General features: G+C 42.0%; 3 protein-coding genes across 5 annotated transcripts in view; 2 read left to right on the top strand and 1 right to left on the bottom strand.

Moving 5' to 3' along the window:
• Positions 1–662: 662 nt before the first annotated feature.
• mgrn1b (mahogunin, ring finger 1b) lies at positions 663–12,410 on the top strand. 3 transcript variants are annotated; one of them, XM_078284852.1, is made up of 17 exons: positions 663–998; positions 2,525–2,643; positions 2,804–2,892; positions 3,012–3,158; positions 3,990–4,107; positions 4,339–4,405; positions 4,653–4,696; positions 4,798–4,845; positions 5,755–5,823; positions 5,939–6,098; positions 6,255–6,364; positions 6,721–6,935; positions 7,758–7,869; positions 7,956–8,001; positions 9,665–9,769; positions 10,234–10,260; positions 10,572–12,410. In XM_078284852.1, exons 1-17 carry the CDS (start codon positions 911–913, stop codon positions 10,682–10,684), a joined length of 1,677 nt encoding a protein of 558 aa, XP_078140978.1. In that variant the 5' UTR covers positions 663–910; the 3' UTR covers positions 10,685–12,410. The 3 variants fall into 3 exon arrangements, with proteins under 3 accessions (XP_078140978.1, XP_071776751.2, XP_071776749.2); XM_071920650.2 differs by having other exon boundaries at positions 10,234–10,279; XM_071920648.2 differs by lacking the exon at positions 10,234–10,260.
• A 5,259-nt stretch (positions 12,411–17,669) lies between these two features.
• On the top strand, positions 17,670–19,235 carry aanat2 (arylalkylamine N-acetyltransferase 2). Its single transcript, XM_071920675.2, has 3 exons — positions 17,670–17,835; positions 18,586–18,740; positions 18,930–19,235. Exons 1-3 carry the CDS (start codon positions 17,670–17,672, stop codon positions 19,233–19,235), a joined length of 627 nt encoding a protein of 208 aa, XP_071776776.2.
• Positions 19,236–20,031: 796 nt separating this feature from the next.
• Positions 20,032–24,770, bottom strand: part of rhbdf1a (rhomboid 5 homolog 1a (Drosophila)) — a 32,486-nt gene continuing 27,747 nt past the window's right edge. Inside the window, exons 9-18 of the mRNA XM_071920652.2 lie at positions 24,744–24,770; positions 24,571–24,645; positions 24,247–24,408; positions 24,032–24,132; positions 23,853–23,916; positions 23,509–23,603; positions 23,339–23,414; positions 22,570–22,670; positions 21,233–21,386; positions 20,032–21,079 (exon numbers count right to left, since the gene is read on the bottom strand). The exon at positions 24,744–24,770 is cut by the window's right edge and continues 85 nt beyond it. Coding sequence (XP_071776753.1) covers positions 20,660–21,079; positions 21,233–21,386; positions 22,570–22,670; positions 23,339–23,414; positions 23,509–23,603; positions 23,853–23,916; positions 24,032–24,132; positions 24,247–24,408; positions 24,571–24,645; positions 24,744–24,770 — 1,275 coding nt within the window. The 3' untranslated portion in view covers positions 20,032–20,659. The remainder of the gene's footprint in view (positions 21,080–21,232; positions 21,387–22,569; positions 22,671–23,338; positions 23,415–23,508; positions 23,604–23,852; positions 23,917–24,031; positions 24,133–24,246; positions 24,409–24,570; positions 24,646–24,743) is intronic.

Genomic DNA, 24,770 nt, shown 5'->3' with positions numbered 1-24,770 from the left:
CTAGACAAATAACTACAAACATTAAACTTTCCATTCAGCCACGTGGTAATAGCATACCAAAAAGAAAATGACCAGGTACAATCAATAAATAAATTAGTAATAAAAATATAATCTAATTCTTGGTTTTTGTATTGTAAAGTATCACCTGAAATGGCACCAGTGACAATAAAATATTCCTTGTCTGGTTAGTGCACAGATCGTTATGTGACAATACTTGGTGGTTATCATTCAGGAGCTGGCCAACTAAAAGAATACCACAGTCAAACCATTCTTAAAAAAACAGAATTGTAAAGTCACATATTTGTTATTCCAAATATAAAAACTATGAGAGAAGTTATGGTTACTGTATTAGACACCAAGTTAAAAGAAGGTGCCTGTGGAAGTTAGATAGTTTGACATCAAAATTACATCTCAAGAGGAAATCAGTTCCATCAACTTTGTCAAAATTGTATCTTGGGAAGATATACAGCATACTATCCTTTCTTGTAATAAAACTGAGTAACCTATGAAATCTGTTTGTCTGTGTAGCCCCCCCATGCTTTCTGGCGGGCGGTCCGCTGACACAGAGCGAACGCCCTGCATCTCGAGGAAGGCTTGGAGACAGCCAATCAGGTTGGCTCCTTGTTACGTTAGCACAACCTTGGCAAAACAACAGCCCGTCTCTCCCTATTTCCTGTTAGCGCTCACAAGCTAGCTGACAACAAAGTGGACGTGTAAAATGTTTGATTAAGAAAAAAACGTTTGTTGACAGTCGATATTATCATTGTCTTGGCATTTGTGTACGTTGAAGGCAGCGCTAACCAGAGCCGCCCCGTTAATAGCTATTGAGCTGTCGCGTTTACTGTCGTTAGCTGCAAAGGTGCTAGCTAACTGTAGCTAACGTTGGCGATCTAACGTTAGCCAGAGAAAGATGGGGTCCATCCTGAGTCGCAGAATCGCTGGTGTTGAGGATATCGATATCCAGGCCAATTCGGCCTACCGATTTCCACCTAAATCTGGTAGGTGATCAGCGATCCATCTTGGTTGAAAACAGTAGCGTTAGCTGACTTGGCAAAATACAGTTTCCTATAAAGGAGGATCTACAGACGCACACAGACAAACAAACACTGATACACACTGACACACACGAACACACTAACTAGATAACGTCAATGAACGGTTAACTAGTGACTACAAGTTACTTATCTGTTTATTAGCACTGGAACAACCATATCCCTTAGCTACATACTGACTGGAATTACATATATTGCTGTGATCGCATGTAAAACATCAACGTTAACGTAACCATTGATGTTATGATAGATGACCCAGACCGTGATTTCTGTCGAGAGGCTTGTTTTACCTCTGTAGTTTATTTCATAATCATACTTTACAATATCAGAAAAGCTTGTGATGCTTCGAATAGACATATCTTTTATCATGTCGGGATCAATTTTACACAGTACTGGGGAATTTGTAGTGTCATGTCAATATTACACCGCATCGTGACCTATCATTATGCGTGTAGCATCCAAGTACAACAATACCAATACTTCATTTTCAGATGCAGTAGAAGTGTTGAATCCACACATATTGGATACTAAATGTCACCAAAGGAGCGAAAGATGCTCCTGTCCAGAAGAGAATAACATGACACACATGTCAATAAATGTTTTTCACGTGTCAAATAAAAAACATTGCCCTACTATTTTAGGATGTCAGAAGTATTTAGAACAGTTAGGCTAAGTCTAGGTCTGTACTTCTTTAATTACACCATCAGTTTACAACCAGTTTACAACCTGTAAACATCACAAGATATTTTATTGTCTACTGTCTTTCCAGCTAGTGATATAAATCCTCTTGCATGTCAGTGTAACCCTATGAGAACTGAGTTGGGGATCATGATCAAAATAAGTCTAGTGTAATAAGTTGTTTATGGCTGGTTAAAATGACTACACTTCAACAAAGATCTGGTTTATAAATCTAAATTTTAATAATTACGCTTATGTTATAGTGCTTCTAGGAAGGCATAACTTTAGAGGGAGAATAATTAGTAAGGAGAGCCAAATGCTAAAGTGATCAGTGTCTATGCTGACGCTGTGTAACAGGAGAATGATGTCGTGTGGCTGCTTGATGTATCTCAATCCCTTGTATTTGTTTATCCCATTTAGACAACCATGCATCCTTATTCCATATTGTATCAGGGTAATTTGGAGCTACAAAAGTGTTCTACAGCCAAATTATAGGCAGATATGAAATGCAAAAAGGCTGAGAAGAGAACCTAAAAATGTAATGTTATGAGTCTGCTGATGTTTTGGGCTTTAAAGCTGATAATCTGTATAGCTGAACCATTTTGTTGATCCAAACTAAGAAGATACAGAACCAAAACATCAAAATAGACAAATACTTTTGAAATCACTGTATGTATTTTCAGTCACAGACACAGTGTAAGGCTGCTTTCCAGAATTAGCATTGTCAGTTTATTTTGTTTCCATGATGTCCTCAGTGACTTTTCCATTCATCTTTCTTTCCTTCTTGCCCCCAGGCAATTATTTTGCGAGCCACTTTTTCATGGGAGGAGAGAAATTCGACACACCACATCCAGAGGGATACCTTTTTGGGGAAAACATGGACCTCAATTTTCTTGGAAATAGGCCTGTGCAGGTGAACACTTATGTTGCTTCACCACATCTTCAGCATCTGAGAATTAGCAAGTCTATGTTTTTTTTTGTGTGTCTTTGTCAGAAAGGTGACTAATTCAACAATACAAATACTTTCAAATCAAATTATTCATGTTGTTGTTATTGTTGTCATTATTTCTTAGTTTCCATATGTGACCCCTGCACCCCATGAGCCTGTGAAAACCCTCAGGAGTCTGGTCAACATTAGGAAGGACTCTCTGCGGCTGGTCAGGTAAGGTTATAGAGGCTAGGATTTCTTATGATGATGGTGAAATCAGCGTAAAAATGTTATTTCCTTAAATAGAGCTTCCATTGTGGTGACCATATGACTTTCAAACCTTTTCTCACTAGGTATAAAGACGACTCTGACACACCAATGGAGGAAGGGGCGAAACCCAAGGTTCTGTACGGTGTGGAGTTCACCTTTGATGCTGACGCTCGGGTGGCCATCACCCTGTACTGCCAAGCTTTTGAGGAATTCTCCAATGGGATGGCAGTGTAAGAATCACAAAATTCTTGATCTATGGGACTGAATCAGATGAAGCTTCTCATATGTATAGCATATTGGATGAATACCTATTTAAAAATGAAACTGACCTTATAGTCCTGATCAAATCTACTAGTCCTGATCAAATTTATTGAATTCAATTTGTTTGGTTGAAGTGATTGCCTTATCTTTTAGTGGCCACATCTGAATCGATTCCATAAGAATGAATGAAATGAACAAGGTATACAAATCTCCTATTTTAGCCATAGAGCGATAGGTTGATCTCACTGATACAACAGTGTCATTTTATTGGAAAGCACTGTGCTAAAGATGTCCAAACTGTTTTGAGATCCTAAGCCTAAAGATGAAGCGGGATGTGGTGGGTCCTTAGCAACCGCCAGTCACCATGGATACTCTGGATAAGGCTGAGGAGAAGATGAAAATAATATTTCATGCTGAAGTTATTGTGTTGTGATAAATATTGCATTATGACAAATTTCCCCATCGCAAAATGAATTAACAGGAAAGCCGTATTTCAAAAAGAGCGGATAGGCTTGTTTTATATTGAGAGTTTGAGACTAGTCTGCGTCCTTTAATGTTTTGTGTCTGTTCTGTTTTGTAGAAATCTGACTCTAATGAATGGACCAGTTACATAAAGCAGCATTTGACAGCATTAGCCTTTCCACACTGAGAAATGTCCAAATGTCAACCTTTGCTCTCGCCCTTTCAGAAACACTGGATGCTTGTTGCACTGTGGGACGGACTGGAATGACAGACTTGAGTCAGTCCAGGAATCCTTCATCTTTCTGCACCTTGACCATTGTCTTCTCTGCCTTGTGTAGGTACAACCCCAAGGATCCAACGATGGTCTCTGAAACTGTACACTACAAGCGAGGGGTGAGCCAGCAGTTCTCCATGCCGTCTTTCAAAATTGATTTCAGCGAGTGGAAAGAGGAAGATGTAAGTATCTGTAGCAATCAGTGGGATGTGTCACCGGCTCACATGAAACAAAAACAAATCGTTTCCTTTAACGTTGGTGTTTATCAGTGTCCTCCCCACACCCATGCACAGCATTGCTTTGGCCAGAACACAACACAACATTTCATAAGATACGCACATGGAGAAACCAGACTCTGTTTACAACTGTGCTGTATTGAATATTAAAACATCTGTGTCTTTTTTCCCTTATAGCTAAACTTTGACCTTGACCGAGGAGTTTTCCCCATGGTTATCCAAGCTGTGGTTGATGAAGGGGATGGTAGGTTACTACAGCTGCATGACAGTTATGACAAGATATCTTTTCTGTTGGTACAAACATAAAAGGCAAATGTCTCTGAACTGCCTCACTGAAATAGCTCAGCAGGTATATAGCATGGCACTAATACTACCAATGTTAGCAGTTATATTCAGTTCAGTCATAGTGCTGAAATGCCAATACCACCAATACTACTACTACCAATTAAGATATGCATTCTTTATTAATTATACTGTGTGTTCTTTTCAAGATTGCCTTGGACATGCTCATGTACTTTTGGCAGCCTTTGAGAGAGTAAGTACACATCTGAATGAACCTAATTCGATTTTAATGTGTCTCTATATAATCAAACATTTTGTATATGAGCTAAAACATGTTTTTTTTTAAACTTCCAGCATGTTGATGGCAGTTTCTCCGTCAAGCCTTTGAAGCAGAAGCAAATCGTATGTTTATGAGCATTCTTACTCTGATATTGCTTTTCTGTTTTTTATTATATAGCAAATTCTAAAAGGCACAAGTGGAATGTATTTTGTCACATCTGCAGTTTAGAGGTCTGCATGGGCCTGATTTGTTAATGTCACACCAGTCTCCTCCCACTGCTTTGATGTATTTGTTTATTTTCTTGGCTAGCCCAGCCCACTCCAGTCAGTTTTCCTGTTACTGCAGCAGCTTGTCTTAAGCCCACCTTGAAGCCTGCGCTGCATTAAAATGCTTTTTACAATTTGCGCTGCAATTAGAGAATGGCTATATAATGTAAAACCATTACACAATCAAATCTTAACAGTCCACGATAATAGGTGAAGCATGCATGTTCTACAATAACCTGTTCATGCATGGCAGGACAGCCAGAGATTGGAGGTATTAGGCAGAACAACAGTGATTTTCTCAAGTGGACATGTTGGAAACATTGTAGACAGATTGCACAGCAGTATCCAAATTACATTTAACTATATTCAGTATTCCAGCAGCATTTTATTCTGTCCCTTGCACCCATCTGCAGCTATTGGAAAAAACCAACGCCACTAAAATCTGTGTCAAGACCCATGGGAGTCTCACAATAAAGCAGACCTCTAAAATAGATGTTGAATGTAAACCTAGATTACAGTGAGCTCAAAGAATTTGCACAGTAGCTCCTTTAGATGTTTTGGCTCTGTACTTTATCTCTTTGAATGTGAAATGGTACAGTGACTGTTAGATTTAGACAGGCTTTAATTTAAGACTTTTAACCATATCAGTTGAGCAGTTGAAAATGTATATCAGTGTTTGAGTATTGTCTCCCTGTCTCTGGATATCAAAATGTCAACCTACGCTGTAATTGTTGGGTAAAACTTCATATTTCTGTATTGTAACAGGTGGATCGTGTGAGCTACCTGTTGCAGGAGATCTATGGGATTGAAAACAAAAACAACCAAGAAACCAAGGTTTTCAGTGGAAATATTACCTTATGCTGCATTGCCTTATGCTTTATGCTGTAAAAGTTCAGCCATGTTTTATTTCTGAGGCTTATGATTTATTTGTTTTCTCTTGCTCCTCCAGCCATCGGATGACGAGAACAGCGACAACAGCAACGAGTGTGTCGTCTGTCTGTCTGACCTGCGAGACACACTCATCCTGCCCTGCAGACATCTGTGTCTCTGCAACTCCTGTGCAGACACTTTGCGTTACCAGGCCAACAACTGTCCTATCTGCAGACTGCGTAAGACGAAGCGTTACGTTATTGCAATTACTTTCTTTTCTTCTTTTTTTTTGGATCACTTGAGTGACGCTATTTGATAAGTAAAGTTACAATTAAACGTACTGAAATGGTGAAATTGTTTTCATGCATAATGTGACCGAGTGTTCCTCCGCTCAGCCTTCAGAGCCTTGCTGCAGATCAGAGCTGTGAGGAAAAAGCCTGGAGCTCTTTCCCCCGTGTCCTTCAGCCCCGTTCTGGCTCAGACTATGGACCACGACGAGCACTCAGTAGGTTCCACTAACCTAGCAAATTTCATCCACATTGCAGTTCATAAGGGTCCTAGAATCACAATTCGAATCTGCTGAGGTAGTTGTGCCTGTTACTGCACATATAGATGAAATATAAGATAAGAAAACATAAGGATTATCAAGCGGAAATCAGTATGTATTGTGTAAATATATACAGTATGTGGGGTCAGATTTAAGGAGTGTAGATCTGACCCCTCAGCTGCTAGTTGCCCATCACTGATTGAAATTGTTGGACTTTTCCTACAGTGCTCTGAAATTGTGAATATGCAGCCATTTGTTGAGTGTTTATCAAATGTGGACTGCCGGCACTAATCCTTCTGTGCATCACTCTGCAGAGCACAGACTCGGTTCCTCCCGGCTTTGAACCCATCTCGCTGTTGGAGGCCCTCAACGGGCTGCGGTCGGTGTCACCTGCCATCCCATCTGCCCCCCTCTACGACGAAATCAACTTCTCAGGGGGCCTGGGAGGAGAAAGCAGACAGCTGGGCTCCCCGGAGCATTTAAGTGATGGAGGCCTGCAGAAAGGCAAAGTCAGCAAGTCTCCTGACAGGTAATCTCACAGTGTGGCCTGTTCTCCTCTCAGCCAGCTTGACCTGGAGTGCTATTAGCTAGCTAGTTAAACATTTGGCGCAGCAGGAAACCAAGTGTTTAGTGAGACCAACTCAGGTTTGATCCCCCATTATCTTGCACAAGTGTCCTTGAGGAACACACTGAATCCCTAAGAGGTGCTGCTCTGTGGTTGACCTTTGGAGGGGAACGAGCAAAAAAAAAAAAGTCCTATCACTAACATTCAATATATCACTGTATAATCTTTTATCATTGCTGGAGCAGACATTTTCTAATATTCCTTAAACAGCAGTAGTTGTTGTTCTCTCTTCGTCCGCCCCCTCCACAGGGGCGGTCAGCGCAGCGTCAGCTACAGCAGTGGTTGGTAAGGATTCAGTATGTTTCTCAAGGACACTCCAGCAGGTTGGATGCTTGCTGTCATTGGGGCTTGAATCCGGGCCTGCTGGCTGAGTGACAGTCTCCCTCCTCACTATGCCAAACTGCTGCCAAGATTTGATCTGTGGTATTATTGTGACTGTATAATGTGGTTTCCCCACTCAAGTGGCCTAGAGCCAGAATAGAGAGAGGCTTCCTGTTTAAGTTACTCTGAAGGGTGCAGCATTTGGCCACTATCTTCCCCATTCATCACAATACCACAGATGAAGTCAGCCCATCCTTGGCAGTCCATCTTCCTTAAGCACCTTGCTTTGGGAAGACAATGGCTTGATTAGATTAGAGTGAAAATCTGATCATGTAGGTGCCTTGTATAGTGAATCGAGCCCTGCGTTCTATGAATAGCTTTTTCTGCTTTTCCCCCCCTCTGCAGCACCCTGAGGTCTCCATCCTCTCCCATCCAGGAGGAGGATGAGGAGAAGCTGTCGGAGATGTCCGACGCTCAGCCAAACACACTGCTGTCCAGCAGTCCTGCCCCCACAGAGGTAAATGCACCGCTTCATCCCCTGACCTTTGATCTCTGCCTCCTCTGCAGCCCACAGCTTTAACAATATCTCGTTCCCTCCCCCAGGCCACGGCAACCGAGGATGTAGCCGAGTCCCTGTCTCCAGATGATGGTGAGTTCTCTCCTTTGGGACTAAATAATGTCTTTGGGGCGGCACAAGTATAGATCTGCTCCGCTCAGGAAGAATAATAGCAGCAGGGGGTTCCCCAAATTTTTGAGTAGCCAGCCAGATGGGAAAAGTAACCGGCTAAGGGACGTTTGTGGCGGCAAGATACATTTTTCCGGTGATGTCACTTTTTACCAAACCTTAAATTTGTTTATGAAAGCATGACAATTAAAATAACATGAATAAACATTTTTATTAAAGGCTCAATGCTCAATTGAAAAATAAACTGATAATCTTTATTAATTGTGAATGTTTAATGTACTTTCTTGAGTCAGTGCAGAAATGCAATTTTTAATTGTAGGAAATAAGTAGGCTAAAACAAAAATATTATAACAAATACTAATAAATATAAGAACAAAGTTCATATTTTAGTCTTCTCAGAGCAATACTGGATCTCTCTCCTGAGTACTACTGCACTCACAGAACTGAGATCCAATAATTATGGAAACATAAATCAGTTTAAATAATGAGGAAATGCCCCAATTTTACATGATCGTAACACTTGCATACTGGGGCTTTAACAAACCCTCCTAAAACAGAAGTCCTATGATCTTTCCCTGTTCCTCCCTTTACTTCTCCCATTTCTATTTTGAACATTGGCAAAATGGAGTCAGTGTGCAAGTGGGACTTGACAGGATTGGTTAAACTTGGGTGGCAACATCAAAATCAAGGACCAGAATGGCTCGCGCAGATTAACATGACGTTGTTCAGTCAATAGCCTCTTTAGACCCCCCCCAACTCCAGAAATGGCTACATACTCGCTGTAAATAAATAGGGTTGTCACTCCTCATTGGAGTGCTTAAGTTCACACACAGTTCACTTATTAAGGAGAGTGACAACCGCATTCTACAATCGAACTCACTACCTGAAAAAATCAGGTATTGACACTGAATGTGAGAGCGGTTTCAGTTAGTCTGAGTAGGGTGTAGCAGAACCGGACTGGACAACTTTTTGTTATGTGACGTAAGGTGAAACACTCGTTACGTTACGTAACATTGCCATCGTTAATTTGAAAGAGACAGAGGTAAGTGTTGTGAGACATTCTCAATTTTTCTATCCAGTCTGTTTCCTCAACATTGCGGTTGTTCCTACCAGTTCTGCGGTCTTCGGTGCAAATGTTGCGGTTAAAACTATCAAGTCCATGCGGTGAAAAAAGAGAATGTGACGCCGCTGTCAGTGGCGGTTTATTAAGACCTTATGGATAAATTGACGCCTCTGGTTACTGGTGTCAAGTAAACCGAAAATACAGACAATGGTAGCCGCCATATTGATCTGAAGTAAACGTTACTATGGTTACAGACATTATTTACAGCCATCGTGAGATCGTAGGAGTGGAGTGACTCCCGTACATACGCAGTAATGTTACTCCGGTCTGCTCCAGTGTGTACCATACATATGCACATTCACTCAATTCGGTTGTCACTATCAAATTCTGGCAGTGTGTACGTAGCCTGAGTGACATTCAGTTATAAAAGTCAGTCAGAGGTGGGTAGACGACTAAATAGCCGGCAGCCGGCGCTTGGGGAGCCCCCTGTAGCAGTTGACTCGACTTGGCTTTGAGAGTTTGATTCAGTGACATTTGCTCTCCTCTGTCTCCTGGGTGAATCAGAGGACAGGCTGCACTCTGGAGGGGAGATCCTGCAGGACTGCAGCAGTGAGCACAGCAGCCTGACCAAAACAGAGAGCGACCCGGCAGGCGACCTGTCTCTGCCAGGTGAGAAATACTCTGCCGGGAACAAAGAACAAATGACAGACTAGTCTCCTTAAGCACGAAAGGAAAGAAAGGGAAAGGAGTAGTTGGTGTACTTAACATAGATAACAGTACTCCAGAGAGGTTTTTTTAGGGATTACGTTGTGCATAAAGCTGATGACTAACTAGTACACCTACTGGTCACGTTAATTCCTGAGAAAAAAAACATATTCAGCCATGAAATCGGTTAACCATGCACCGTCACTGGAGCTCCTAAAAGTGACGACAACTTCAACTACAACTACAAATTTGCTGTGTATCTCCATTCTGGTACTATATCATCACGACTCTTTTCTTTGTATTCTAAGAGGCTGTCATTCCCTGCGCTTTGCATCTAACCTGTGTGCTCTTGTGCTCCTGTATGTTTCCTAACACTCTTCCTCTATTCCCTGTCATCCTGTCCCTTCGTACCGCCCCACTCTGGGCAGCTCTAGGTCCTGATTCCTGCTCTATTGGTATGGAGGAATAACTGTGGTATGTAGGCTTTCCTGTCTGTCCTGCTTCTCTGTATGAGCTCTACTGCTGTGAACCCTGTTCTCTGTATCATTCGGAAATACATTCCTCTCTCTCTCTCTCTCTGTGTCAGATGAATCATCAGTTTAAAAAAATAAAAAGATCCGGCGGGTTATTTATCATGGAAATTGGCATATCCGAGGCATATCTTATCAAGAATGAGCGCTGTTTCTTGTAGGCGTCTGTGTTCTTATTTGGAGGTCTGACTGACAGTTTGAGCCTCGCCGCTTATCCGTCGCTTCTTCATCCGCAGGGTCGTCGGAGTCGACAGAAAGCCTGAAAAGTCAGAGCACCAACTGCTCCAGCCAGCCGCTCCTGTGTCCCCCAAGCAGCCTTCACATGGAAGATGAGCACCTCAACCCTTGACTCTGGCTCAGCCTTTCCCTCCCCTCCCATCCCGTGATCCATCTGCACAGATTTACGCCCCCACCATCATCCGATCCCTCTTTTCCATTTACACTCAAGTCTTCTGCTTCTGTCATCAGCGCTGGCGATGGGCCCCGAAAGGAAACTCACAAGGACAAAGGAGGACTCTGTATTTATTCCATCGACATCTCTTGACACGGGAAAAGAAATTCGATGACTCCTGCATAGACGCTCTTTTTACCCTAATCTATGCCCGATGTGTAAAAATGAAACCATTATTCCTGCTCTAGCAAACATTTCATTGACTGTCAGATGTTCGGTTGTGGTCTAGTAACGTGGAGTCCAGAGATACGTCACTACCTGATATGGTGGTGCTTTTAAGCACACTTACTGTAACTTAACTCTATACCTACTGCTTGACACTAAATTTAGAAGAATTTATGAATACCATTTGTCTTTAAATATTGTATTCACACATGTAACAGATTAATAGATTTAGACCTTTCTTTCCAGTCAGCTTGATTTCGACTATGAGTGGAGATTTGAAAACATACTACTTATTTGTGTGTCCATTTGAAGTGATTTCGCACTGTTGACGAAATCTTTTATAATCCATTCCCTGTAATGAGAGTTTATGATGAGATTAGTTTAAAGTGTCTGCAGTCTTAATCATCTACATGTCTGTTTTTTTTTTATTTTGAAAGATGTGATATCTATGTATCATAACTGTACTAGAATCCTATGTAGTTACTTGCAATATTGTATACTTGCATATGATATAGAAAAAAAATTCCCGGTATTGAAGTAATGGAAGTAGAATCAGCTACATGCACATTATTTGAGACTTTGATAATCGATAAGTGCTACACTTTCACATCCTAACAGCTGAACTCAAAGATAGCTAAAGCCTGCAACAAGCATATATGTTACAGCTACACGTATGCTGACTCAATATGGCACAATAAGTGTGCTTGTTGTAGATGTGGCAGATCTCTGTACAGTCTTTTTGTGGCAATGCCAGCGTCTGCTTATGTGACATAGCTGCAAGATGGGGTCAAGCCTTTGTCTGGCTGCAATGCCTTACTTACCTTGGTCCTGTGTGTGTAGCGCCATGCATATAGATCTATGTGCCTTGAATTGCTATGGCTGTTTGTTGCATTGGGCATTAGTGTTCTTATAAACGCTAAAATACACAACATTTTCCAGCCTGTCGACAGGGTTTTTGACGCTGATGTACAGAGCCTTTTTTTCTATTACAAACTTCATGCTACTGCAAAATATATCTTATTATTATTATTATTATTGAGCAATGTGTTCATTTACTGTTTTATGTCCATGTATCAATTATGCATTTAATCTGAAAAGTCTTTCGGTTAAAGTGGATTCTCTCAATGTATGTTTGATTGGAAAGAACACATATCCAATGCAATAGATGCAAACATTGCATTTTAATTATTGGGCTAGCTCTTGCATGTGAATTTGTAGAGAGGCTTAAACCTCTCACTGCTTTTAAGTAATGTGGTTATTTTGTCTTTCCCCCTCCTCTTATGTGCCATTTCAACTTGACACTGTGCCTTCCTGTTCCTGTTCTGACCACTATTGACCTGGTATCCAGGATAACACCACAGTAGGTGGTTTGTGGCTCTCTGTAAAATCAATACCTGTCTTTCCTCGTGTGTATAGCAGCATGTGTACAACAATAAAGAATAAAGGTTCAATACTTTGACTAATGCTTGTTTTTGTGATCGACCCACACTGCACAGTTCAGGCCACGCGGAAAAACTACGGGGCCGCAGTGTGTGAACAAAGTGACTCTTAAACCAGTTTACAGTGACTGTGCATCTCCCTGGGCCATTATTATATAGTACTTTCCAGATTTACACTCTTTCAAATCCATCATTCCTGCATTTGTGAACTGTGGTATTCAATCAGTGCAATCATCGCCTTCTATTGCCTCTATCTGTCATGGTTAAACGGTAGAAGGTTGATGATTCAGAAATGGAGAAAAAAACAACTCAAACCCACACAGTCACTCAGTGCTCTGCCATTAAAATGTATGGCGGTATTATGTGCATGACCTAAAGCAGTGATGAGCCACTTGAATCCTGGGAACAGGGAAACAAAGTTCATTTGTCATTAGAGGAAGATGCTCTGCGATAAACAACATCTTCCCTGAACACAGGCTAAGAAAATTGAAAATTGTTGAGTCAAGAGATAGCCTTTAAATTTAAAGAGAAATAGAAAGAACAACCCATAGGACCAAAATAATGTAGTGGAGCTGTAAAGTGACAGCTTCAGCAGCGTTCAAAGGATTCCGGACTTTTCTAGACTCAGTATCAGTTAAGTGAACCCTCCAGGCTCCAGTTGTCACCTTCTCACCTGCTGCACAGCCACCTGCATGTCCAGAAGAAACAAACCTGTACTGTTTCCCCTCAGCTCACCTGCTGGACACACAGCTGCCTCAGGCCCTTCTCAGGTAGTAGACAGCTCCATCACAGACACCTCAGACAGCTGTGATAAAAAACTATACTACAGAAACACTGTCTGCTGTCTGTAGCTGGATCACAGAGTTTTTTTCTTACTGTAGATATTCTGAACAATCTTTTTGAAGAACCCACCCCGTAGCAGAAATCAAGATGCAACTGTAGGAGGCTTGCATGCAGCTCACAACTATAATACTTGAGTATGTACCATATATATCTATCAAAGTAATCAAAATGTTTACACTTAATAAAAATTAAGTAACTAACCTCATACAGATAGAGGATGCATAGCTGAACAACATCTAAGTAAACACCTTTCTATAACTGAGTGAACACTGCATCAATGTTTTAAAACACAGCAAAGTTTTACTAACTAAAACTAAACTGCTATTAAAATAAAAATTGAAAACTATAGTGGAGGTTGTTAAACATGAGCTTTACATGTATTTTTAGGCGTTCTCATATATAAACAAGGTAAAGGCGAGTGCTCCATCAGGGTGAGTACTGCCCTCTGCTGGCCAAGCAGGCAGCAAAACTCTCTTCTTTTGTAAGGTTTTAACCGCAAACAAACACACGGACCAGTCTCCTTCAAAATCATGGATGTTATATCTTCAATTAATCTTCCATCTGAAAGGCTTTGTGGACTTTTCTAGGTTAGCTGTATGTCTGTGGCTTATGTGGTTATCCGTATCCTGTGAGAAGGTTGTATGCCGACAGTTAAGAGTCCTTCCTGTCTGGTAAGTGTCACCTAAAAATTGTTTGTCCGGAAAGGAAAGTGTTATGCTGTGGTCAACTTATGATGTACTGAAAACAAAAGAACACACGCCCCTCACTAGATAAGCTACAGTAACTTCAACTGACATTTTCTAATGGGAAACCTCTGTGATTTTCAAACAAAATGTCTTGCAGACTCCACCAAGACTGGAAGATAAAACATTACGACTTGCATTGTCAACAAATGAATTAGAGCTGACACATCTTGGATGACCATAATAAAGTGCACGTCTATGTGACCTATGGTGCCTCAGTCTCGCCTTGAAACCAGCACAAGCATGCTTTAGTTTAGTGTTCATTACTTATTACAGAGCACATAGAGCACCTATATCATCTGCTGTAGTCCTCTGTTGAGTGACAGCAGCTCTGAACACCACGACTGTGTTTTCAAACCAAGGGAAACGGTGCAACCAAGCCAAGAAACTCCAGTTTTCTAGCTAAATAAAGAGTTCTGAACTAATTTAATTTGCTGGTATTCTGAAACACCACAGTCTGCTTTGAAACATTTTAAATTGTGTGCCTCAATTCACCCTGTGTCTCCACACATCCTGACTAATAATTTACTAATTGAATGAGTGCTTTGTGTCTTCTACAAATACCATGAATGCACTCTCAGGTTATTCAATAAGTGATATATATCATTTGCACAATCATATCCAATGGCGTTAAATAGGGTCAAACTAGGGAGGCTTCAAGAAGAAACAACATACATTGTTAAAAACGAGTAATTAAAAACATTTACATTTTTAATAGCAATGAGCAGATTTCATGACAATGTTCACATACAGTATAGTAGAGATATTGTGGTCGGCTTGGGCAAAGTGCAAAGCCACTGAGCTCCTAATACTCTCTGCCCTGGTAGTGCTCCTGTGTTTACTGGTGCATTGTAAAACTCAGTGGCCACTGCGAATACTGTTTCAGATTACATTCATTTAAAAAAATATATACAAATGGAGATGAATGAAGTATTTTCTACCCATATGATAAACAAAAGAAATTGGTTTTCTCTCTGGCCAACTGTTGAGAGAACCAACAGGTGCAAGTCAGTATGAAGTTTAATGGCGATTCAGTTACATTTTGCCTTCCAGCTTGCCTGTAAAAACATAATACACTGTGATAATGTGTGCGTGTCTATGTGTGTGCGTCTATGTGTGTGTGTGTGTGTGTGTGTGTGTGTATGTGTGCGTGCCGTAAATGAGATTAGTGTCTATGGCACTTTGAGCGAGTAAGGTCAGTGGGTGAGCTTAAGCATAAAGCCAGACAGTTTAATCTGCTACCAGCTCTGAAGTGGCTTTCCATCCACAAAGGCTCACAATTCCTGTCTCACTGTCAGCTGTGACGATGGCTAATTTCTGTTATTTTCTTACAGACTGTTTGCATACTGAACTCCCCCTGCATGAGCTAAAACACCAGCTCACAAACCCTCTGCCTCTGCCTTGTCATTCATTTGTCTCTCTCAGGTGTTTACCATCGGCTGGACCGATGAAGGGAGGTGCGGGTCAGAAAAGGTCATTTCATCTCTGAACAGCTGTGTTTGTGCTCCGCATTTGTAATATCTGATGATCTCATGAGTGGGGATGTTGTCTTATTCGTGATTGGCCGGCTGTCCAGATGACGTAGCTATTGACTCGAAATAAAGGAGATTTCTCATCCGTCACTCTAGTGAAGCCCGAAGGGACGCAACAGGCTGAAACAATAATCCTTAAAACAATTCTATTTCGGTTTGATCTCTAGGGGCTACAACGAACAATATTAAGGTTAAGCCTCAAGCCAGGCGACTGCAGTGTCAAGCCTGCCAGGCTGCAGAGAAATGAAAGAACTAAGACTAATTCAGAAACAGGTCATACAAGGATTCTTTAAAGGATTGGTTTGATATCAAGGAACTGATTAATTCCACTTTCATTATTTGTTGACACTTGAGAAGGAAAGGCGAGCACTGAAGGTATTCAGTGTGTTGCTTTGGGGCCTTGGCTAGGTTTTTAATGTTTTGGTGTGGTACAGTGTTGACACATTACCTATCTAAGGTGTAATTACACTAACAATACTGTTTTTAATGTTCTGAAATGTTTTGCCCCTGCACAGACCAGGGGCACCTGGAATTTTTCACAGCTGACTATAAGAAAGTTCATCTTATCTTATATTTAGTTAGTAGGGACTTGTACAGTCTTATTATACTATAAAGAAAGAAAGGTTTATGTTTTCCTTTGGATGAAAACCGATATATATCAATGGAGATATAAACTATTCAGAATGAAATAAAAGGACCCTCTGAAATTCTACCATGTGTTGATTGTAGAGCAACTCAGCATAAACAGGTTTACCTCTACCTCAGGCCATTCAAAGCAAGTGCTTTCCCATTTAATTAGTCTGTGCTAAACCTCTTTGAGGCATGAAATCATCCCCACAACAATCCACACAAATCTCCCCCTCCCTCAGTAGAGTTCAATTAGCCCACATGCCCTTGGTCTCCCGAAACACGCGCATCTCCACATCCAGTCACACCACCCCTCGCTCATCCCTCACATACCACACATCCTGAGTGCACATGCATGTGCCGATATACATGTGCTGTGTGGAAACAAATCCTCCATCATCACGTCTGAACAACAGCACTTTCTCTGTGGTAGATAGACAAGGATATAATGAATCTGCCTGAATTATTTTCATCTAATCTGGCATGAATTCTCGTCATCACAGAAACATGTTTACCACACAGTGAATACCTGAAAACACCTGGGAAACATTTTACTATGAGAAGACTTATAAAGGAAGGTACAAAACTGCAAAAAATCTCCATCTTAACAAGTCATTTAGTCTATTATTGAGTCCTAAAATCTAAATTTTAATGAGATAAATTCCACTTATTTCCAATGCAGTTTCACTTGTTTCAGGTTTTTTCTATGTATTTGTGTCAATATCAGAATAAGGTGGATCACTGCACCATCAAGAAAATGACAAAAATCTTGAAACAAGTTGATTTGCATCAGAAACAAGTGCAATTATCTAACCCCAGTGGCAGATTTTTTCACTTAGCCTATTTTAAGAAAATTAAGATTTTAGGACTCAATATTAGACTGAATGATTTGTTAGGATGGAGATTTTTCGCCACTCTGAACAGAAGATACAGAAGGGCAATCGAAATTACAGCGTCTAATTCAAATATGAATATGTACAATGATATACTGCGACTATAGCTGACTATGCCTCTGAATTGGGCGGTTTAACAAACATGCAACATAGACAACACATGAGAAAGACACTGGGAACAAAAGTTGTGGTCATTCGATGGCAGGGGATTTGGAGAATTTGGAGACACGTGCGCAGACAGCTATCCTACTTTGGGACGACCACTTTATGAGATCAGAGGGAGAGAGAGAGAGAGGTGAGGAAGGGTAAGAGACTGTAGGAGCCGAGGAGGAGGAGAGGAGCAGGAAAGGCACGAGGGTGAGCATCTTGCCGACTGACGTGAGTTAGATTACAGTGGAGGGCGTGAGAGAAGCGGAGAACACTGCAACCTTAGTTTCGAAGTGCAGGCTTTGATTCACAGACTTGTACTGGCAGCCTCACGCGCTACTCAAGACTGTAAACTGCATCACTGACAGCATCGATATAAAAATTTAGATTGCAGAAAGGCTGGAAAGGAAGAAGACAGGTTGAAAAAAAAAAAAAAAAAAAAAGGGGGACTGGGTAGATAGAAAGAGCCTCATATCGTCCAGTATTCAGGCACCATGACGCAGCAGGTCAGCAGCTCCCCGTTCCTCAAGCCGTTCTTCCTGAAGACGCCGGTCGGAGTGGTCAGCCCGCGGCCGCAGAGGCGACACACGCTCCCCGCCAGCGAGTTCAGGAACCTCACCCCGCAGGACGCCATCAGCGTGTTCGAGATCGAGAGGGAAGGTATGGCAACTTTCCGCTGTTCACAAGTAGAGTATTTCTTAGACATGTTGCATTTCTTCTAACTTCGAATACAACTTGTAACAAGGGCTGGGCGATATTGGCAAAATCAAATATCACGATATTTTAGACTGAATACCTTGATATCGATAATGTGGCGATATTTTGGGGGGTGAGCATTCATGCCTTCATAAGATATAATAAAAATGAGAGAATTTGCAATGATCATTAGTAATCAGTAATGTGTAATCAGTAATAAGTAATGTGGAAGCCAACCATCAGCCAGAACAAGCTAATTAGTTCAGAAAATTGTATCACTTTACTGTAACGCAGCCTTTAAGACCAGGAAGAAGTGACATTTAAGTTATTTCACAATATTACGATAACCAAAACCCCAGACGATATCTTGTCTCACATCACGATATCGATATTATACGATATATCGCCCAGCCCTTCTTGTAACTCATGGGATGAACAAAGTAGGCTACCTTTTGCTCATGATACATGTGTTTAAATTATGATCATGATTCAACATGTATTTGAAAGAGCAATATTCCATTGAAAAAATGTATCACATTTCAAACACTAAGACAGTTGGATACTCAATACCATCTAAGTGCCGGTTTTAACAGCCTTTTGACAAACTAGCAGAGCACACTTAAGATGATCAAGTGTCTGGAATGAGAGCAGCTGAATACATTTCATTCATCCTATATTCTTTTCCTCATCCATTTCTTCCCTCCCTCCCCTCAGCATTTGTCTCTGTGTCTGGAGAGTGTCCACTCACCCTGGACGAGGTGCTGAACTTCCTGGGCCAGTGTCCTGAGTTGTCTCTGGGTTGGTTTGAGGAGGGACAGCTGGTAGCCTTCATCATTGCCTCCGGCTGGGACAAGGAGAGGCTCGCACAGGTGAGAAACCCCACGCTCCTTCTGGAAAATCTGTAAAAACATGCATTTATCATTGTGGCACAATTTGACCTTTGAAAAGAGGGCAAATTACTTATATTGACAAACTACAAAGGCATGTGAGTCTCATCTAATCTTTCGTAAGGTTATATTCATACATCATTAATGCTTCTTTTTAACGCTCCCATCCAGGAAGCCATGACTCAGCACGTCCCAGACAGCAACACGGTGCACATCCACGTGCTCTCGGTGCACCGCCACTGTCGCCAGCAGGGCAAGGGCTCCATCCTGCTGTGGCGCTACCTGCAGTACCTGCGCTGCGTGCCGGGCCTCCGCCGCGCTCTGCTGATCTGCGAGGAGTTCCTGGTGCCCTTCTACCTCAAGGCCGGCTTCAAGGAGAAAGGGCCGTCCGCTATCTCCGTGCCCAACATGTGCTTCCAGGAGATGGAGTACATGGTCGGCGGGCAGGCGTACGCACGGCGGAACAGCGGCTGCTAGTCCCTAAGCCCCAACACCCGCCCTCCTCCCACTTTACTCACATCTATGTAACGCAGACTCAGGGCAGAAATGATGACCAGACCACAGCTGACAGATGGAGAGGCAGAGAGAGGCACCTGTGGTTTCAGCAGCAGCAGTCATGTCTTACTGGACTTCCTCATGTCAGTACCTCACAGCATCCCTTGACCCACTGCAGCAAGGAGTGCGGACTGCGTAACCATGTAGGGGAGCAAGAAAAACAAACCAATGGCTTCCCATTGCAGTTGACAGTCTGACATGTATCAGCCATCAAATCAATATTCCTTCTGTTAGCAATAGCGTCTATAGGCTTACTGAGTTCAGTATTGTTAATTCCATTCATTTGTCTAAAATCAACCATGTTGTTTGACGATTTGTAACGTAACGATCATTAATGGAAAAAGATCCTACCACTGCATTAAAACTCCAGTTGTGATGTAAATACTATTCTATTTTTGTAAAGCTATACATCCATAAGTGTGATGAATTCATAGGCTTTGGCTCATTATTTTGTATGTGATTTGTAAATTTGTATCATTACCATGAAATTGAGTCATTAAAGAAGCTGCTGATCATGTAGCCACTAACTGTTTGAATTGTCAATGCGATTGAAAATTGACGGGGGGAAGATATTTATTTGATGTAAAGTGGATAAATATTCTATGGGCCAAAGTCAAGTAAAATTGCTTAAGTTGAATAAACTTTATAAAATATTTTCAACAGGCATTTTCTGGTAATTGAGAGAAAGTCAGACAAATTTCCATACTAATTTGTAGATTTTTTTACTGTTGTATTCAGTTACATGTGAGTAGACAGGTAGCTAAAACACTACCGTGTTCAAAACAATCATCACTTCTTGAGAAGCAATTAACAAATAAAAGAAAACATTCGAGTGCTCAGCATAATGTAACAAAAATATGGCAGTAGTTGGTACATTTATCAACAAGGCACCAAAGGTATCAATATTTGATTTTTGTCCCTGGTTCTTTACAAGGTTGCCTGAATAATAATAAAACCTACTTCTGGACTGTGAATGTAAAAAAAAGAAATATTCCTTCTCTCTGTACCAGCGCTGGCTTCTCTAATCCCTGCCTCACACACAAGGGCAGCTGGGAGCTTTGATGAGGTTTAGAAGTGCCATACCCTTGTTTCACTGGCCAGTGAAGGAGTGACAATGACTGCCGGTGAAAAGGAAGGTGATTACAGGAAGTCCTTACGATCAGTGGCATATCTACTTATACTGACAGAGTAAAAAACACAAGCATATTGTCAGAGTTCACAGAGAAGGGAGCGACACTCCCCCAGCCACACAGGGGCAGAGTGGAGACGCAGACTGGCTGACATCATCTGTCAATCCACATCTCTTGACCTGATGCCCTCCCGCTGCACTCACACCCTCCAAGCTCTCAGTGGAGGTGAGCGTTGAGGTCGTACTTCTCGCAGAATTTGTCCGTGAAGGGGATGCACGTGAGCAACTCGCACCATTCGCACTTGATGGGGTAGACGTAGAAGAGCACCACGAGGCCCGCGAAGAGCCCCACAAACACCAGCAGGAAGACGATGATCTGGCAGCGCTTGCGGTACATGTCCATGCGGCCGAAGCTGATGTAGGGCAAGAAGGCGAACGACAGGAAGAAGCCGGAGATGAAGCCGCAGATGTGGGCGAAGTTGTCGATCCAGGGCAGCAGGCCGAAGGCAAAGAGGAAGAGCACCACGCACAGCAGCTTGATGAAGGCCCTCCAGGGCTGAGCCAGGATCTGCCAGCTCTGGAACAGCTCCACAAACAGGCAGGCCAGGATCCCGAACTGAGAGCCAGCTGGACCCACCTGAGGCAATGGCAGAGAGAGACCAGTAAACCAGAGAAAACACATGAAATGTTCACAAATTACATCATCACAACAAAAGTGAATCTTGCACGCTGCTTCTATCTAATATCTAATAGGCGATGTGACATTTCAGAGTGTTAGACTCGTGATCACCTCCGCTCTGTAGGGCAGGAAGATGGCTGAAGCGAGGTTGCCAGTGATGCCACTGATGATGTAAATGATTGAGATGCGCAGCCAGCCTGCCAGCTTCTCCAGGTCCCTCAGGATGGTCATCTGGAAACCCACCGACACCAGGCAGTGAAGGATTCTGGGATGAAAGACACAGGATAAAATGCTGATGTGCATGCTATGAATGATAAATGGCAGCTGTGAATGTGTGTGTGCGTGTGCGTGTGTGTGTGTGTGCGTGTGCGTGTGAATGGCCACACGTGTCGGGAAGATAATCCACCTGTCTAGAAGAGGCAAACACCTCAACAGCCAACCAACTCTATCCATCAACAAAGCTTGTCTCTATCTCCTCGAAGCCTAATGAGCGCGTGCAGCGAGGCACTTTCTTTAATTACCCAGGAGACAGATAAGAGACCGCATGAAGGTGAAGCGCTGCTCCTCTTAACAGTGAGGTCAGCTCTTTGTGACCGACACTCTTAGAGACTGACAGGTCTGAACTGCACTGAAGACAGACCTGCTTCTGATACACTGTAGACCGCTGTGAGCGATGAGTGAGTTCATCAGCATGTGTGTCAAATATATTGTGACATATTCGGAGCGCGAATAACTCAACAATCCCTTCAGGAAACACTGCAGCCACTGCTACTATATCCACTATAATAGCAGTTGTAGCAGTAGTAGTATAGTAATATCCACTATTATCCATTATTCAGCCCATCTTATATTAGAGGGATTTGGAAATGCTTTGGCAACATAATATAACCAATTACCTTTGATAGCAAATCATACAGGATAATTTGGGGACTCCAACTTATCTTTTAATCCCCCTGCAGCGTACCGCTGGGTGCTGACCCAGTCTCTGAAAAACACTGATCTAGCCTATTGAAAGGCAAATTAAAACTACTGTAATGGCTGAGACAGAGCAGACAAGCTGCTCCTTGGAAAGCTTGTTTTCCTAGGTTGATCTGTTTTACACTTTATTTTGCTTCATGGTACCCTGTTTTTGACTTCTATTTATACTATTGGGTGGTAAATATTTTTCACATGTGGAGTTTTCCATTTTTTTCATCTTACACACATTTGCCAGCTGGCAAAAAAAACACTACATAGAATAAAGTGTCCATAAAATGTAACTGCACTCAAATGCAACCTAGTGCAATGAACTGCGTTCCACCTCCTACAAATCCCTGATGTTTGTCTATTTGTTTGTTTTGCTGTGCATAAGTCAGAATAAGCAATGCTGCTTTTCAAGCTCTTTTTGCAGAGCATCAGTCTAGCAATGAAGAGACGGACTATGTGAGGTCAGACAGCCACCGACTTACCCAGCATGCAGGAAGAGTGAGAGCCAGAGTCTGTAAAACTGATCTGGGATCTCAGGGTTGAGGAAAGGCAGCAGGCCACACACATCATCCATGCAGTGCACCTGACGGAGGACAGAACACAGCAGATTAAATCATCCTGAAAATTACATTAACTACGACTAAGATACACACAGGAAAGCAAAATGTAAATACGGTACTTACTACAGATGTAGCCATCATAAAACATAAACAGCATGCAGAAGAGGACAGATACTACTACACTGCTGATCCACATACAAAAGGAATTATTCTCTTTTTTCGAGACGAAATGTGTTTTATTGCACAATATGTTTGATTTCTTTACTTCACAAGACCGTGCAGGACAGATGACAATGAGGGGACTACTATGATAACTACCACTATATGCATGTGATAGGCCTAATGAGAAAATAAACATGACTAGTGAATACTGAACAAATTCAATTGGCTATGTAGGCTTGGTTGAATATCTTATACTTTCTGTTTGAGAAACAATTTGAGTGTGGAATTTGTGTGTATTATTGTGCTGCTTGCTAACTTTATGTGCAAGACAAATTCTCTTTGGGGCTAATAAAGGTCTCTATTCTATTCTATTCTATTGAATGAGTGTGATCTGCTGAGGCAACACATTATGCTGATTAGACTTATCAGTTACCGCAGACTTCTGTCATACTGATGTGCTGAGCCTCTTCTAATGGCTTGATAAACATCAGCGTAGATGAAACACATCAATGAGGAGAGAGTTGCTTACTTGAGAGCAGAGAGTCGCCTCCTCATGAAAGTAGCCCTTCATGAAGTCACAATATTCCCGGGATGTGATTTCACACCTTGAAGAATGGGGCAGCCACAGTAAATTAAGAGTCTTTCATCATGTGTTCGACTAGTATACATGTTCCTAGTGGGTTCATGAGCTCTCCTCACCTCCCTTTGGTTCCAATGCAGCAGGGCCGGCCTGTGATGGTACAGTCTATGTGAGGCAGGTTGGTATGGTTCCCTGTGTTGTACCTGGTGCAAATCTACAAGCCAGAGCAGAGGAACAACAGTCATCAAGTGGAACATGTGTTGTCTCCCTGTGAGTGATGCAGGCGCCACTTGGGCCAATCAGTAACAAGATGCATCATCCCTCCAAGTTTCATCAAAATCGGACCGGTGGTGTCTGAGGTATCTCATTTGAGTTAAAAATTTTGACCTTTAATTATATCATTAAATCAGTGTAATTTTTCAAACTCAGTGTGAAGATGCATTTTTTTTTTTACTGTACTCACCGGCCACTTGGTGATGTCATCAGGCCATTCATGAGGTGATACTGAGGCAGGCTCTAGACATATCCTATAGTGAGAGAAACAAAAAACAAAACAATAAACACACAATATTTATCAACCAATATCAGTTGACCCGTACTCTAGTGAGGCTATGAATGGAGGTGTGATTGTGTGTATCTCACCTTGGGTCCTGATGGCACACAGAGCCATACTGTCTGTCTTTGCCTTCCAGCTGGGGAGTGCTCGAATGCCTCGGCCATTTTACCCACACAGCTAGAGTACTCTAGGATACAAATCCACAGAGAAGGAATTTGAATTGCCCAAGGTTTAGACGGGTAGCTGAATTAATAATGGCAAATGGAGGAAGACAGATGAAGAGCGAGGATCGATTACAAACCGAGCACTCCTCTTCGGAGGTTTGGACGCAGCCGGAGCGATCGTTCCGCACGCAGCAGGCAGAGTTGCGTTCGATAGCTCTCTTGTCCCTGATCAGATCATGCACCTGTTTATCCTGCCGCATGCAGGGAGAGTATTTGGCCCCCAAGTGGATCAGAGCCTCCTAACAATGGAAAGAGTTTCCACACAATGAGGACAGAGGCGCAAAACAATCTAAAAGGCTGTATTTATATGTATTGATGCATGATTCTTTCTCTTATTCATATTATCTGTGGAACACAAGCAAAAACGTAAAGAAAAGCACAATACTGAGGACCATGCTTACCGAACTAGGCCCGATCCAAAAGTTCTCCTGCTGTACAAACTTGACATTTTCATACACACCTTTGTTTCTTAAAACCTAAGACAAGAGACACCCAAATCACAAAGATGAAATTGATTGAGTGAGATAAAATCATTCTGAAAGTGTGAAGAATCTCTGAGTGAGCCAGGACTCACAGAATCAACCGTCTCATGCTGGGAGAA

The sequence above is a fragment of the Centroberyx gerrardi genome, chromosome 7, assembly GCF_048128805.1.
Source record: "Centroberyx gerrardi isolate f3 chromosome 7, fCenGer3.hap1.cur.20231027, whole genome shotgun sequence".
NCBI lineage: Eukaryota > Metazoa > Chordata > Actinopteri > Beryciformes > Berycidae > Centroberyx > Centroberyx gerrardi.
This window is presented reverse-complemented; position numbering and strand designations above follow the sequence as displayed.